The 14,099-nt window shown below is 37.7% G+C and overlaps 1 protein-coding gene and 1 pseudogene across 2 annotated transcripts; both read left to right on the plus strand.

The window, feature by feature from the left end:
* Nucleotides 1–1,945: 1,945 nt before the first annotated feature.
* On the plus strand, nt 1,946–8,291 carry LOC148913723 (uncharacterized). The gene is made up of 6 exons (XM_089038696.1): nt 1,946–2,166; nt 3,160–3,549; nt 4,374–4,448; nt 5,185–5,214; nt 5,479–5,588; nt 8,217–8,291. The coding sequence occupies exons 1-6, from the start codon at nt 2,097–2,099 to the stop codon at nt 8,289–8,291; spliced, it is 750 nt and encodes a 249-aa protein (XP_088894822.1). The 5' UTR covers nt 1,946–2,096.
* LOC148913724 (uncharacterized) lies at nt 5,516–9,805 on the plus strand (annotated as a pseudogene). Its single transcript, XR_016120769.1, has 2 exons — nt 5,516–5,588; nt 8,217–9,805. The product of XR_016120769.1 is annotated as an uncharacterized LOC148913724 (transcript).
* The last annotated feature ends 4,294 nt before the right edge of the window (nt 9,806–14,099 follow it).

Here is a 14,099-nt window from a genome sequence, read left to right on the forward strand (position 1 = left end):
AAATTGCCACAGAGCAATGCATGATAGATTTTTGATAGACTATATTCTTTCAGTTTTCCAAATACTAATGTAAAAAATCGAGTCCCAGCTCGAGTCCTAGCTCGGATCCTGACTTTGGACTTGGTAATAAAACTCATGTATATCCCTACCCTGCGAGCAGAGTCTCCTCTTAACTCCTCTACGAGCATGAGAAGGAAAGGAGACTCTGCAGAAATCGTGTATATTTTTTTTTTTTTTTTGTAGTGCCGTTTCCAAGAATCTGGATAATGAGATGCATTATTTTAGTTTTCTTACTGCTTTAAACTGGCTTTGATGCGCGAGACTGTATTAACAAGCCTATACCGCTTCGAAAGCGATGATGTTTCGGCCCGTTATCTATTTATTGTGTGGCATTGCTGAAAAGAATTTTGGTCTTGGCAGACGAGCGAACTCGCGGTACGCTTTTAACGTCTCGCCGAACGAACGAGAGATCCGACAATAGATATAAACAATGACTGAGTATCGCAGAGAGCAGAGTACTTGGTGTAAAATATTTTGGCACATGAGCATTACTGTACGCGCTATGTTGAATGTAGGATACTTATTAAACCTTCATTCTGCTTTTTGACATTTATGGTAAATGTATTTAGCTCTTATGTCATAGCTTAAAGACAATGCGAAAGTCTCAATTCAAACGAAAAGATACAAGGCTTGTCTTTGACCTGTGCGACGTCACCAATCTACTCAAAATTTACATCTTTTGGTGCTTCAAAAATTTACATATTTTGGTGCTTCAAAAATATTACCGAATCCAAGAAATAATACTTTAAATCAGAGTATTAATAAATGAAAACTGATGATTTCAGACTTCTATCTTTAAAGTTGTAAAGTACGCACTGTTTGTTTGTGGGACCTAGTTTAAATAATAGCTGATACCAAAAACATGTCCTCAGATGCGCACGAAGCTACAACATATCGGAAGCTTGCTTCACAAAATGTATATGCATCAACTGTTAGTTACATAGATCTTATGCTCACAGGCAGCTGAGACTGGCAAGTTGCCTTGATTTGCCGCACAATCACAAAAGCTTTTGGATAACTTTTCAATAACTTACTTGGCGACTTGGACCTAGATACTAACTTAGGAATAAAATACGCATTGTCGTAGGGTTAATCAATAATATATTTTTTTCCAAAAAATGGCGTCATGCGAAAAGGTATAATATAGTCTACACAGAGAAGATTCACCGCAACTCTTTGAAATACTCCGCATGGTGAAATGTTTTACATTTTCCCATTGCTTATGATGGAAACGGCATATGATTGGATTAGGTCCAAAACTCTGACAGCTAAATGACACGCACGGAGACTATTATGGGCCGGCAAACCAAACGTAGTGACTGTTTCGGCCTGAGGGCCGAAACAAAAAATATGGCCGATGACCAAAATTGAGCCCGCATCGTATGTCAAACTGTAATTTCGATACCGATAGAAAGCAACCTAAATCACGTTTTATCGAATAAAAACCAATTTCAACCAACTACTTATCAATGGATGTCAAAAACACGTTTGTTTCGCTGTCTACAGGTCATGCAAAGTCACTTATTTTCCAGCTTGTAACTCCGATGATCAAAAATCTTCAATAAATCGATGCAAACACTCATAGTCGATACCCTAAAAATCATCTTTTGGTGGCAATAACTCCACTCCAGGCCCACAAAATTTCCGCTTGTGAAAATTATAGTGCTCCAAGGTGCTAAGCTTGATGAAATCGATGCAGTAAAAGAAGAACAAGAGTTCATCTTTCACTGAGGTGATGACTCTAAAAACATGTTTTGTTTTGAAGCGGCAATCGTGTTCGGACCGGAACCGGAACCATTTATACAGTGAGTGAGCTTGGAAACGAGTTAGTTTCTTAGCAACCGCTGCGCATGCTCAAATAACATTCTACACGATTTCTGCAGAGTCTCCTTTCCTTCTCTCGTCCGTAGAGGAGTTAAAAGGAGACTCTGCTCGCAGGGTAGTATATCCCCTTTCTTCAGTGAAACTTACTATAGTTACAGTTCACATGCTATACTTTCAATCGCAAGTATTTTTGGGATTGTCAGAACTTGAGAATGGATAAATTCAAAACCAAACAATCTCCAATCACACCTTGTTCAAGATCTCAGGAGACAGAAGCAAAATGTAAGAGCTATTTAAGGTGAAACATAGGAAGTTTGTAATTGATGTTCGAATTGATATTCTTGAAGCTTTGCAAATCTATTACCGGTAACGATTATTTCAGCGCAGTAAATATCGTCTTATAAAGCACCTTGTTCGGAGGGAATAACCATTTGAAAATTTCATCAGTATATACTAAAATATATAGACACGAATGGCCTCCATATACCATATACATATACGTCTGTGGTAGTCCGTTGTAAAAGTGATTTATATTTTTTAAATTTTGCATTAAATTTGATAAAGTTACAGAAACTCCGCCGAAATCAGGCGTCAAAATTATCACGCATTATTTCGTTTTTGTACTTGTATAGACACGTATCGATAATTTATCCCTCTATCTTTATACAAGTTATGGTTATGGGCTGGTTCGATCTAATATGTTATCTAACAGTTTAACTTCCTTCCTAACTTCCTAAATAAATATATTTATTTCGTCATACACGAATATTCTTTTAGAAGGTCAATATTGGCAATATTATTATTGAATAGTAATTGCCGTTGGTCATTGACCTCATCAACTTTAGTTCCAGCGCCAGGAAAGGGAATACAGTCAATTCAAAAAAACGTTGTCGTCGACCAACTCAAGCCTACGCGACTGGACCGAAAGGAACTCTGGGTAGCAATCATTGAACCCAAGTTGACTCCATGACTTTAACTGACTAGTCATACCTGGTTTACGGCACGAGTCTTCGTAGGCGAGCGGGAAGTGTTGAAGGAGACGTTTTTTTTCAATGCCTTTGTTTTTCTTTCCCTAAACCCAAAGACATGCAGTTGATGGATTGTTTCTCGCTATTATTATCTTATTACTAGCGGGGATAATTTATTCAGAACGAATATTTATATGCTTCAGTGGTTTTTAATATATTCCTTTCGGTCCAGTCGCGTAGGCTTGAGCCTGTCAACACAATTCAATATATTTAAATAGACTCGTTTTTGATCATTGCTTGCTTACAGTACTGTGTCAAATTACTGGACCTACCAGGCTTATTTCCAATGTTGGTGAGAGTACACATTTCAGATGGAATACCGTCAGCAATTCAACTATTCTATCCGCAACATGGGGAATAAAACAAGGCAACAAAGCTAATCCTCAGTTTATAAATGTAGACATAACGAGCACCCAGGTGAACATTAACTTATATTTGGAGCCAGATCTTAAAAGACGACTGTCCTTTGACGGTGACCTCAAGACAGGTCGTGCATGGTTTACTCTAATGAACGTCACAGTCAACGATACAAACGTGTACATCGCAAGCATCAATGACGATGTTAACAGATTCCTGCCTTACACAGTTGTACTGATTGTAAAAGAGAAAGAAAGAGAACAGAAAGATGGATATATTGGTGAGTTTTAGTATTCATAGCTTTAAAGTTATTTTCTTTTTAAGTATCGTTCTTTTAAGCTGAATGTCATTACAAATGAGTCAGAAAATGTCATTCTATAATCTGGAGTTTATCCAACCTCTATAAGTGATCACAACTTTGTATATGCAGTTAGGAAATATGGTGTTCCCAGAGGTAATCCAAGGTTTGTTCACAGCATGAAAAAGAAAGATTTACGCCATAGTAATGATAGCGTTATTGTACCGAAAAACCTTTTTTAGATATGTCTTTACGGGATAGACTAGCCGGCCCCCAGACCATATCGACTAATTTCTTTTTTGTTGTTGTTGTTGTTTTTTTTTTTTTGTTTTTTTTTTTTTTGTTTCTTTCCTTTTTTTTTTTCATCCATCCATCCATCCCTCCATCCCTCCCTCCCTCCCTCCCTCGTGTCTATTAATTTCCAAATTGCGCGAGAAGATTTTTTGTTTATAGTTCACTCAACAAAATTTCAGTAAAAAATGCGAATCGACGCCGTTCATCTTTGTCTATTTTGGCGGCCGATTTTCAGTCCATCGCGCACATGAAGGGCATAAAAAAGATTAGTTCTTACGGCTTTAAAATTTTATTTATTTGTTTTTTAAGTAAAATATGATAGAAAATAATTGCTTTGACATTGTTTTGGCCGTGTTGCCATAGCGACTTAATTCGGTGCTCCTACGGAGTACAATTAACGCTATAATTATACTCCTCTCGAGCAATCAGAGTCGAGTAATTTTGTTGAGTGTACTATAAGTATCAATATTGTTATATTTGTATTATTATTTATCATTCTATATTTCTATAAGTTACTTCTGAAGAAGCGAAGAAAACAACTGACCATTCACCTTCTCCGGAAATCGCTAGAACAACGCCCACGAAAGGTAATCAATAAACTCATTTCAGTTGTAGGCCGATATTATTCATGGGTACATTGAGTGCTTTGCATGGTCATGGTGATCATATGTGGGCTGGGTTATTTATGGTTTGTTCTGGTTTGTCGCTTTTTTTATCATCCTCAAAACTGACCTCTCCCATTTAATTTGCGCTGCGCTCCCTTTCCACCAATGCGACGCTGGTTCGAGGTGCGCCCGGCTCTCTGTCGTATGATTCAGTGTTCACCGGTTTACTTGGATGTAGAGACAATCTGTTGAAAATCCACTGTTGAATTAACCATTAATTTTTATTTATTTACGTTATTTGCGTCATGCATGGGTTACTACCAGTTTCCTTAGCTTAGCCATTTCATTTTTATTAGTCACATGGCTTGTCAATAGCAAGTACGGAATCCGGCGTACAATTTCCCATCGTCAAAAAACAAATGTTGTTGTTGGTGTCAAAAAAGTGTTGTCACATCGTGAAGAGACATATTCTTAAAAGACACACGACTTCTACTATATATGTTATGTCATAGAAAATTTTATTGACCAAAAAACTTACTGTCAACAAGTAAGCACCATTTCTCTTGTGAGTGCTTTTTACAAGTACGAACGACTTTCTCTTGCCACTATTCTCAGACAATTTAATATTACATACATAATAATGAACACTCGTTGTTTAAATTACTTGAAGTTTAACTAAACTTCTGAAATTATTATGTTTTGTTTTTGTTATTTTTAGTTACAGAAACGGAGGTTCATACACCAAAGGGTAAGACGAATGAGGGTATCTGCATAACAGTTATCGATAAGCACAAACAAATATAAATGTCAGTTAAACAGCATAGCCTGAATATGTCGCCTCATATCTCTTTTCTTGCTGAGCAAGATATTCTAACAATCCCGAACATGCTATGGTTAAGTGGACTTGCTATATCTTTACATTCCTTCTCGCCCCCTTCCCCTCACCCCGCTCATTTAAATATAATAAATTTAAATAGATTCAATATTTGTTTTCATTCTTCTTTATTTTCAGACCCAAAGAACCCAGACCACTTTAATGATTATAGCCTAACTATCATATACATTGCAGTTTCGGTTGCAATGGCCGTTCTGTCGGTATTCATAATTGTTTTTGTGTACAAAGTAAGTACTGACTGACACTACTTGACACTGAATACATGTCCTGGTATAATACAGTAATATATATTATCTCCTTTCTTCCTGAGCAACTTCATACAGGCTAACGTATATAAACAATTGTCACTTTTTCCACGTTACGTCATCTAAAAACCCATGTCGGAACTATACATATAGTATCACAAGATGGATGTTTTAGAAATCAATGCATGATATTAGGGACATGAGAAAGTTTCCAGTCATTTAGATATTTGGTTCGCGAGTGATGAAGATAGATCGAGTTTGAGTCATTCAATACCGTCAAGTGCATCTGAATACAATGAAGATATAAATCATATTTACGCTAATGAACGTTTTTCCTTAGACAGATTTTCCTTAGACACATTACCATCAAAAGTGTTGAATATTCTATTATCTTTTTTTAAACCCTTTGAAGTTAGGTTCGCCAATTCGGTGTACCTCAGTGGAATGCCTCACCAACGGTAATATCACTTTACACGTCTTTGACAAAGATGACGTCTTGTTTTCTTGCCCATGGTTCAGTAATAGCTATGCCGGATACTTGACCAGTCTACGTAGTGTTGGCTGATCTGGAAAAAAAATATATAGAGGATATTACTCATGGGCGCGCGGAGATACGAACTTTATCTTCGATTGTTGAAAAGATCTCTCACGAGTGAGCGTAGCGAATACTTATATACATATACAGCGATATGTAGAAATTCTGATCCCACAAAGTATATAATGTGGTTAAATGTAATTTAGGCTAAGTTAGACTCGAGTTCAATGACATCTCGCAGTAGCGTTGTCCGGACGCATACCGCTATCTCCGCTGTCAACGCATTTATTACCTCACGCGATCGCTGATCGACTCAGCTAGCAAGTTGTTTATAGCATGTCGCAATCTAGTCTAGTCGATCTCTGTGGCCTGTTTGAGATATGGATCATAGCTATCATTACGAAATACGATAAGACGCTACACACGTGATCACGCTAGCTTAATGCTAACCACGCGAACCTTTATTCGCCATCGCTATCTATCGCTAGCACTTGCTATACGACGCTATTACGCTATTACGCTATTACGCTATTACGCTATTACGCTATTACGCTATTACGCTATTACGCTATTACGCTATTACGCTATTACGCTATTACGCTATTACGCTATTACGCTATTACGCTATTACGCTATTACGCTATTACGCTATTACGCTATTACGCTATTACGCTATTACGCTACAACACGAGTTTAATTTTCCCGCCCGCCATCCCTACCACTGGTACAGGTAAGTAGAGGTAAGTATTCCATTGACTGATCGCGGTCAATGTGACAGGTGTTCGGTGGGTGGTGACAGGGTGACCATGGTTACCGCTTATTTGTGCCTGGCTCCGCCCATCCCACCGAATAAGCACCTAACGCCAAGCTCATCATTAACGATGAGTTTAAGTATATAACTATATCGGGTGCATTATGGGTAATGGACTCGCGGAATTCAAAGCTAAGTACCAAAGCGTTGGCTGGCGTTTTGTTTAAGATGAGTTACCTTTCAAAACAAACTCCGTTTGTTCCAACAAGAAAAATAATTTTCACCTTGCCTAGGACTCGACAGTCGGCGTTATTTTCAATATAAACCGCTGTTTATTTTATGCAATTTTGATTAATACGAACGGCTTTAGTGCAATGATGATTAATATTCAAACTATCACTCTCGTGAGTGAACTCATTTTGCATAAAATTGCAAAGCTCTTAATAGCTTGAGCCAAAAGAGAGAGAGAAATAGAAGAAAAAGTAACCACAAAGAATCACTAAGTTATCAGAGGAGAAGTAAACGAATATGCCTCTCTTAAGTAAGAATAACCTCCGTTTATCTAGAAATTATAGTCAGTCTGTTCATCAACTGAAATTTGACTGAGTTGACGCTCAATAACAATAACACGGTAGACTACGAATATAGCAAAATATCCTATCCAGAGTAACTCATGGACAATGTTTGTACCACTTTTGTCATAAGTCATATTACCGACTGTTTTGGTTTTGCTGTCCTCGGAGTGATTGATTGTCTTAAGCCCCGTCCACACGTATCCGCAAATTTTAGCATCCGTAATTTTTTTTTTTTTTTTTTTTTTGTTTTTTTTTTTTTTTTTGTTTTTTGCGGATACGTCCACACGCAGCGTATTCAAATCATTTTTCGAATCGTTTTCACTGTCCACACGTATCCGGAAATTTCATGATCCGCCCTGATGCACGCTAGTGCCTAGTCCCTTTGACGGATAGTTTTCTGATTGAGCATGCGCAAAATCGTGTTTACGTCAACGTATTTGAAAATTTGAGGATACGACCGTATTCGAAAATTTCCACTCTGGTGACCGTTTTTCGAAAATTTCCGGATACGGATACAAAAATTTCCGGACACGTGTGGATGGGGCCTTAGAAGGGCGCATATAAATAAGCGAAGAACGAGTTCAGAATTGATATCAGTTCAACCAAAACTTCCAAGAAGAGCGATTTCAGACCTGATCATGTTTAAACAAGCCACCACTATGCCCCCTTCTCACATACTCGCATTTTCTTATTCCTAGACTTTTTTCTAATTCTCTCCTCAATAACTATTATTTTAATTTTATTCACAGAACAAGTCCCCCAAGAAAAAAAGAAGTGGGACAAATTCAAGAGAAAATAAGCTGATGGTCATAGTCCATATTTAACACACCTCAAGATTCAAAGATAAAAGAATAGGATCTTGGAATGACCTTACTCCTATAAATTATCGCCTATCCTTTATTACCCATCGCCGCTTGCATCTTCAACCTCTTTTGAAATAGCTATGTGCAATACCATACACCGTTCTCATGATGGCTGACAAGTACACCCATGTCATTGGTTTACAATAAAATATATAGAAGCACATAAAATGCTTTTATCAAACCACATCTACTGAAGGTACTGCCACTCAATATGAAAGGCTCCCTGATGACGAAAAGAAAAAGGTACAAGAGGTGCTATTCCTTCTTGATAATTTCTGTGTTGGGGACAACTTCTATCATGAACTTTCCATGATTTCGAATGGGCTACCCAAATCATATTTAATCAAGCAATGTAGAGATAATTATAATAATCTTAGCCACATTGAAGACCTTCTTGGCAATTACCAAGGATCAAAGTGTTTGTTTGCTGAGCTTCTAACCCTTCATGTTAATGATTTCCTTGCAAATAATCCCAACTTTGATTTTGCTAATGAGAAGCTTAAAGTTAAAATTAATGGTGATGGAGCTAGGATGACAAGGAATTCTAATTTTATTTTACTCTCATTTTCTATTTTACAAACTGGTGCTAATGTCAGCTAAAGGTAACAGAACAATTGCAGCTGTTAATGCTTCTGAATCATATACCACCTTAAAAGAGGCTTTTGGCTCTGTTTTTGAGGAGATTAACAGCTTCATTGCTTCTGGTAAATTAACCATTAATGATAAAACAATTAACTTAGAGTTTTTTCTGGGTGGTGATTACAAATTTCTGCTACTAATGCTTGGTTTAAAAGGGGCTACACTTCACATTATGCCTGTGCATGGTGCAAGGTGCATAAAGATGAAAGATGGAAAACCACTAATGATTTTAATTACTACAATAAACCTCCAATGGCTAGAACACTCAAAGAGCTTGTTGAGTCATGTACTAAGTCTAAAGATAATTTTTGCTGTGAAAATAAACCACTAGGCAATATATTGATCTTGATCATGTAATTGTTGATGAACTACATTTAATGCTACGCATAAGTGATGTACTTAGTAATAACATTGTTAATGAAGTAATTGATTGGGACAGGGAGGATGACTGGGACAAAAAAGGTGGGGAGGAAAAGGGCATCCATTTAAAAAATCTTATTTCTGCAATACGGTCACTTGGCATCACCTTTGATGTTTGCGAAAAACTGAATGTTGATCAGTCATCCAGTGGCAAATATGACTGGACAAGTCTTATGGGAACAGAGAAAAAAATCATACTATATCTCTGTAGCGAGGTGGCTTCCTTTTCCTGCGAAAACCGATAATTCAACCACAGGTTTCGGAATTATTCTTAAGCTTTTGTAACAGTTCATTAAACTCGCAGATGTCTTTATATAACGGTACATTACATACAATACGTACATACATACGTACAATACATATGCATGCATTTTATATCCCTTACACACATATTTTTTCCATGGCTTTTTCAAATCTCTAGATCACATTTTAAAATACTTATAGATAAATCGTAAGTCAGTACTTTTTTTAGCACAAAACATTGATATAATGAAACTAAACCATATATTGTGGCAATTTTGTTCTGTTTTGGGGCGCTGCTTTTTGCTTTTTCTTTATGGAATCATCTTTCATCCCCTACCCCCCCCCCCCCCCCAACTCCCCCCCCCCCCCCCCAATTGTAATTAAAAGATAGTGGTCGATAGAGAAACATAAAAAAGTTCTCAGAATATCATATATGCTTCCAAGGAAATTGCTACAATATGGTTAACAGATATTCCAAGGTTAGTGAAAATAAAACCCAAACTAAAGAGGGGGGACGGTTGGTTGATTTGTTGGTTGGTTGATTAGTGGCCGTGGATATTTTTGGTTTGCTTTATCAGTACACACTGTTTGCCTATGATGTTTACGAACATCAATATATGATGATACCAGATATTCCTTCTCTAAATTTATCTAATTTTCTCTCGGTTGTATATATTTGGACAAACATATGACCACGTGCTTGGGAACAGGCAGCGGGAGTCCAATTGGTTTATTCTAAATTCCCATGAGTCTAAATTAAGAACAACAGCAAAATTATGCAGTTCAGTATGCTTTCTGCTTATTACCTTCTCGGCCGACGTCTTTCTTTAGTTATTTGTTTTGACGATGCTTGGTATTTCTGTGTCACAAAGAAACTGGACTCGTTTGCCATCAATCACATCGGCTACACTACTATACTCGCTACTCGCTGAGAACAGATGAATTAAACCGCTGAAGAAAGATGTCGACATTAGGGTTGTTTGACGACACTAACAGCGGCTGCGTAGGAGAATGATTCAAAACCAGTGACCCGGAATACAAATATAAAGTTACGGCACCGGTCGCATACTAGGCTTTGAGTATGCCCAGAGCAGTTGAAAGCAGTGAACTTCAAGATGGTCGATCATGGCCGATCTGTATGTATCAGTCAAAAATACAATTAATGAAATCAGACTTTAGCAATTTTCTCGCATATATTTTTGAAATAAATAGTTTTTAATTTCAAATGTCGGTTGCACTCATTATGTTAATACGAGTGTTTCAGTGAACTCCATTGTAAGTTCTGTCACCTAAAGCTAAAAGCACGTACATGACAAAATGAAACCAAAAGCTGACAAAGGAGTCAAGTAATCGAAAACATTTAAAACGAAAGCAGCATTACAAAGAGGCTGTGCACGTAAAAACCGACCGGTGGGGTGTGACTCAAAAAATCGATTTCCCTGATTTTTTGCTCATTTATAGGGTTTTACCATAGAATAACCAGAATGTATTTTTTATGTTTTCATTGTTTTTATTTCCCAAGAAAATTAGCTCCAAAGTTTGAGCCAGCTTGGAGGCTCAAATTAGCATCAATACAAGGGTTTCAAAACTCGTTGCGGAGCAAGGTTTTCTTCTTACATTATTGACAAATAAGCCAAGAAAACTTTATATCAATCATATGAGAACGATTCTGTGCTAAAATATTGACCTTTTTCTCAAAAACGAATTTCTGGCAAATTTTTGAACACAGTTTGTTCGGCTCAAGCTGGTTTTACCACTGGTCTTTAAATCGGAATATTTTAAAAGTGGCAAAGTTTCAAACCTAAAATTAGACCAATTCTGATAGATCTAGCCTTATATTTCAACTTTATTGGAAAACATTTGTCGGCCGATGCAAAACGACTTTGCGAGCTTTCATCAAAGTTACTATATTTTGATCGTTTATCAGCTGACGAATCACTTCCGGTCTGTGAGTAAAACACAACAATTTGTATAATTTGATCTCAAAAACAAGACAAAAAGTCACAAATAATTTTTTTTTTTTTTGAGTATATAAATAAAAAAGATAACTTAGAAAGAGAAATTGCCAAATAATTACGCCTTAGGCCTTCAACAAAAGAAATTATAAACACTCACTTCGAGACAACTGCCGTGATCCATTCTCCGTTGCATAAAAATCTCTCTCGACTACCACATCGCGAAACAATTCCATAATAAAACAGGATAAATATTGCTAGGAAAACATACGAAGTACTGAAATAGTAGCTATAGCAATGGAAAGATAAAGCAATATTTCGTCTTTAAAAATCATTTATTAGAGCAATGTCTAATGGTCTTTCGGTGCAAGGCCGACAAACAAGTCTGTCTGAAATAACTGTGCTTCTAATTATCCTTTCACCGCGCTTGCCGGCAAGCTGTAGCAAGTCAGTTCCAAAACTGCTGACCGAAGGCAGAGTCAAGGTTTTCGGAGTTTGCAATGGCGACTACATGTTCCTTCAAAAACAATACTTTCCTTGGAAACTGTGGACCATCCCGTGGTCATACGGAAGTACTATTCTTAAACACATGTCGTGATGATGTAAAAGGTCATCTTCAGAGCTGTCACCTATCGCGCTTGACTTGATAGAATATGAATTGATTTTCCAGAGGGCCGGTTTTGAAAACATATCTTCTGATGCAACAAAGACCTTCCGTGTTTGTCCTCGTCACAGATATGGACTGGGAAAGTTTTGGAGACCACGTAGATCATGCCAATATCCATCTCACAGTGGTTCGTCATCTCTAGTCAAAGGACGCGATGTCATTGGCCAGGACTTCTCGAGAGAAATTACCAACCTGTTTGGAGTAACAGTTCCACTAGGATCACGTAATTATATCATTTGAATGAAACACAGTAGTCAAACTATTGAATGCTAGTTTACTGAATTAGATTTACTTCATAATAATAATAATGGTCGAGGGGAGGGGGGGGGGGTTCTGTATAAGAAACTAGCATGGGAAAAAGTGGGGGGGGGGGGGGGGGTTAATATTGGAAAATGTTAGAGAATAGTATGGAAAAAGAGAAAAGGTGGATGGGTTGCACCCCAAACCAGCGGCCCCTGAGGTCTTACAGAAAATTTGCGTTTTAACAGCAATATGCTCTAGCTGTCGCAAAAAAAAAAAAAAAAAAAAAAACACAAGAAAGAAGTCAAAAATCAACCCTTCCCTGCTTCTTCGGAGGATAAGAAAGAAATATTCACCCCGGAGAAAGCAAATACCTATGTGCTACGGTAAGTTTTCCTTTTTTTGTTTTTTTTTTTCTTGAGTTTTTTTATTTATTTATTTATTTATGTTTGTTTGGTTTGAAGATTACTCCTTACGTATTTACTGATCAAATTGTTAGGAATCGTCCAGATGCGCAGTATAGAGAAAGTTTTACTGGTACGCCAACTACCATGAAGAGACGAGACCCTTGTTGGACACCTAGCAGCATGGCTGATGACGACATCTTGGAGTCAGAAGGAAATATCAACCAGAGCGTCGTAGATCAAGAGGTACTTAATTTGTACAACCAAGGTATGGCATCACTAGCATCTAAAATATGTCTAGAGTTTTCACCACTGCAGTCTCGCACAAAAACCACATGGGAAGATACCAGTGAGATGATGAAGAAAGAAGTCAAGGAAAATGTATTACAAGGCTGTCAAATTGTCTGTGAAGTTGTTGCCCCTAATTCCAGCAAAGAAGTTTACGACTCGCTATTCATTGACAAGGCGAAATTAAGATACAGACTTAATTAGTGAAGAGCTTCTGTCCCTCATGACAGCATATCGAGATGCCCCTTCAAAAAATGTGAAACTTCAAATCATGAGCATTTATGCGTCACGGATTCCTGCTGAAAAGTTGATAAAGTATCACGAGCCTTATGAGAAGATCACGCATTGGCAAATCAAGCAGGCAAGAAGTCATGCAAGAAAATATGGCCCTGGGGTTCCAGAGCAAAAAACACTTCGCCACCGAGTACGTCTTCCGATGGATAAAGTTGATCATTTCATTGTCTTCAGTGACAGGCCTTACTTTTACCAAGATGTAGCCTACGGCACAAGAGTTCTTAAGCTAGATAGTGGAGCAGAGGTTAGCATGCCAAATGTTGTGCGCAATGTTACCAGGTCTACCATGGTCCATCAGTATTTGCAATACTGCAGCGAAGAACAATTCACACCGTTATGCCAACGCACTCTAGCTTTTTAAAATTCTTGAAGTTAGGGAGGCGTCCCAGAGAAAATCTTTGCAAGGTCTCGATAACACGGCGGCAGATGGAGCTGTTGGATTTGAGTCGCTCGAGAAAATAGTAGATGATCTGGAATCTTTAGGGGCTTCAAAAACCTGGTGCTGTGAGACGAAAAAGCTTCTGAATGAGTGCAAACGCTATCTAAAAACTGATTATCGAATACACTGCCAAGATAGTCATTCATGTTGTCCTGATCACTGTCGTGACTACGCTCTAAG

This window comes from Actinia tenebrosa, unplaced genomic scaffold, assembly GCF_029948245.1.
Source record: "Actinia tenebrosa isolate PJP-AT-01 unplaced genomic scaffold, QUT_ActTen_1.0 PGA_scaffold0__85_contigs__length_37466705, whole genome shotgun sequence".
Lineage (NCBI taxonomy): Eukaryota > Metazoa > Cnidaria > Anthozoa > Actiniaria > Actiniidae > Actinia > Actinia tenebrosa.

Excerpts from the sequence above, each read along its gene's own strand:
- LOC148913723 (XM_089038696.1), top strand. The coding sequence starts at position 2,097 with ATGGATAAATTCAAAACCAAACAATCTCCAATCACACCTTGTTCAAGA. Across the intron at positions 5,215-5,478 it reads GGAGGTTCATACACCAAAGG|ACCCAAAGAACCCAGACCAC; the intron begins GTAAGACGAATG and ends CTTTATTTTCAG. Across the intron at positions 5,589-8,216 it reads TAATTGTTTTTGTGTACAAA|AACAAGTCCCCCAAGAAAAA; the intron begins GTAAGTACTGAC and ends TTTTATTCACAG.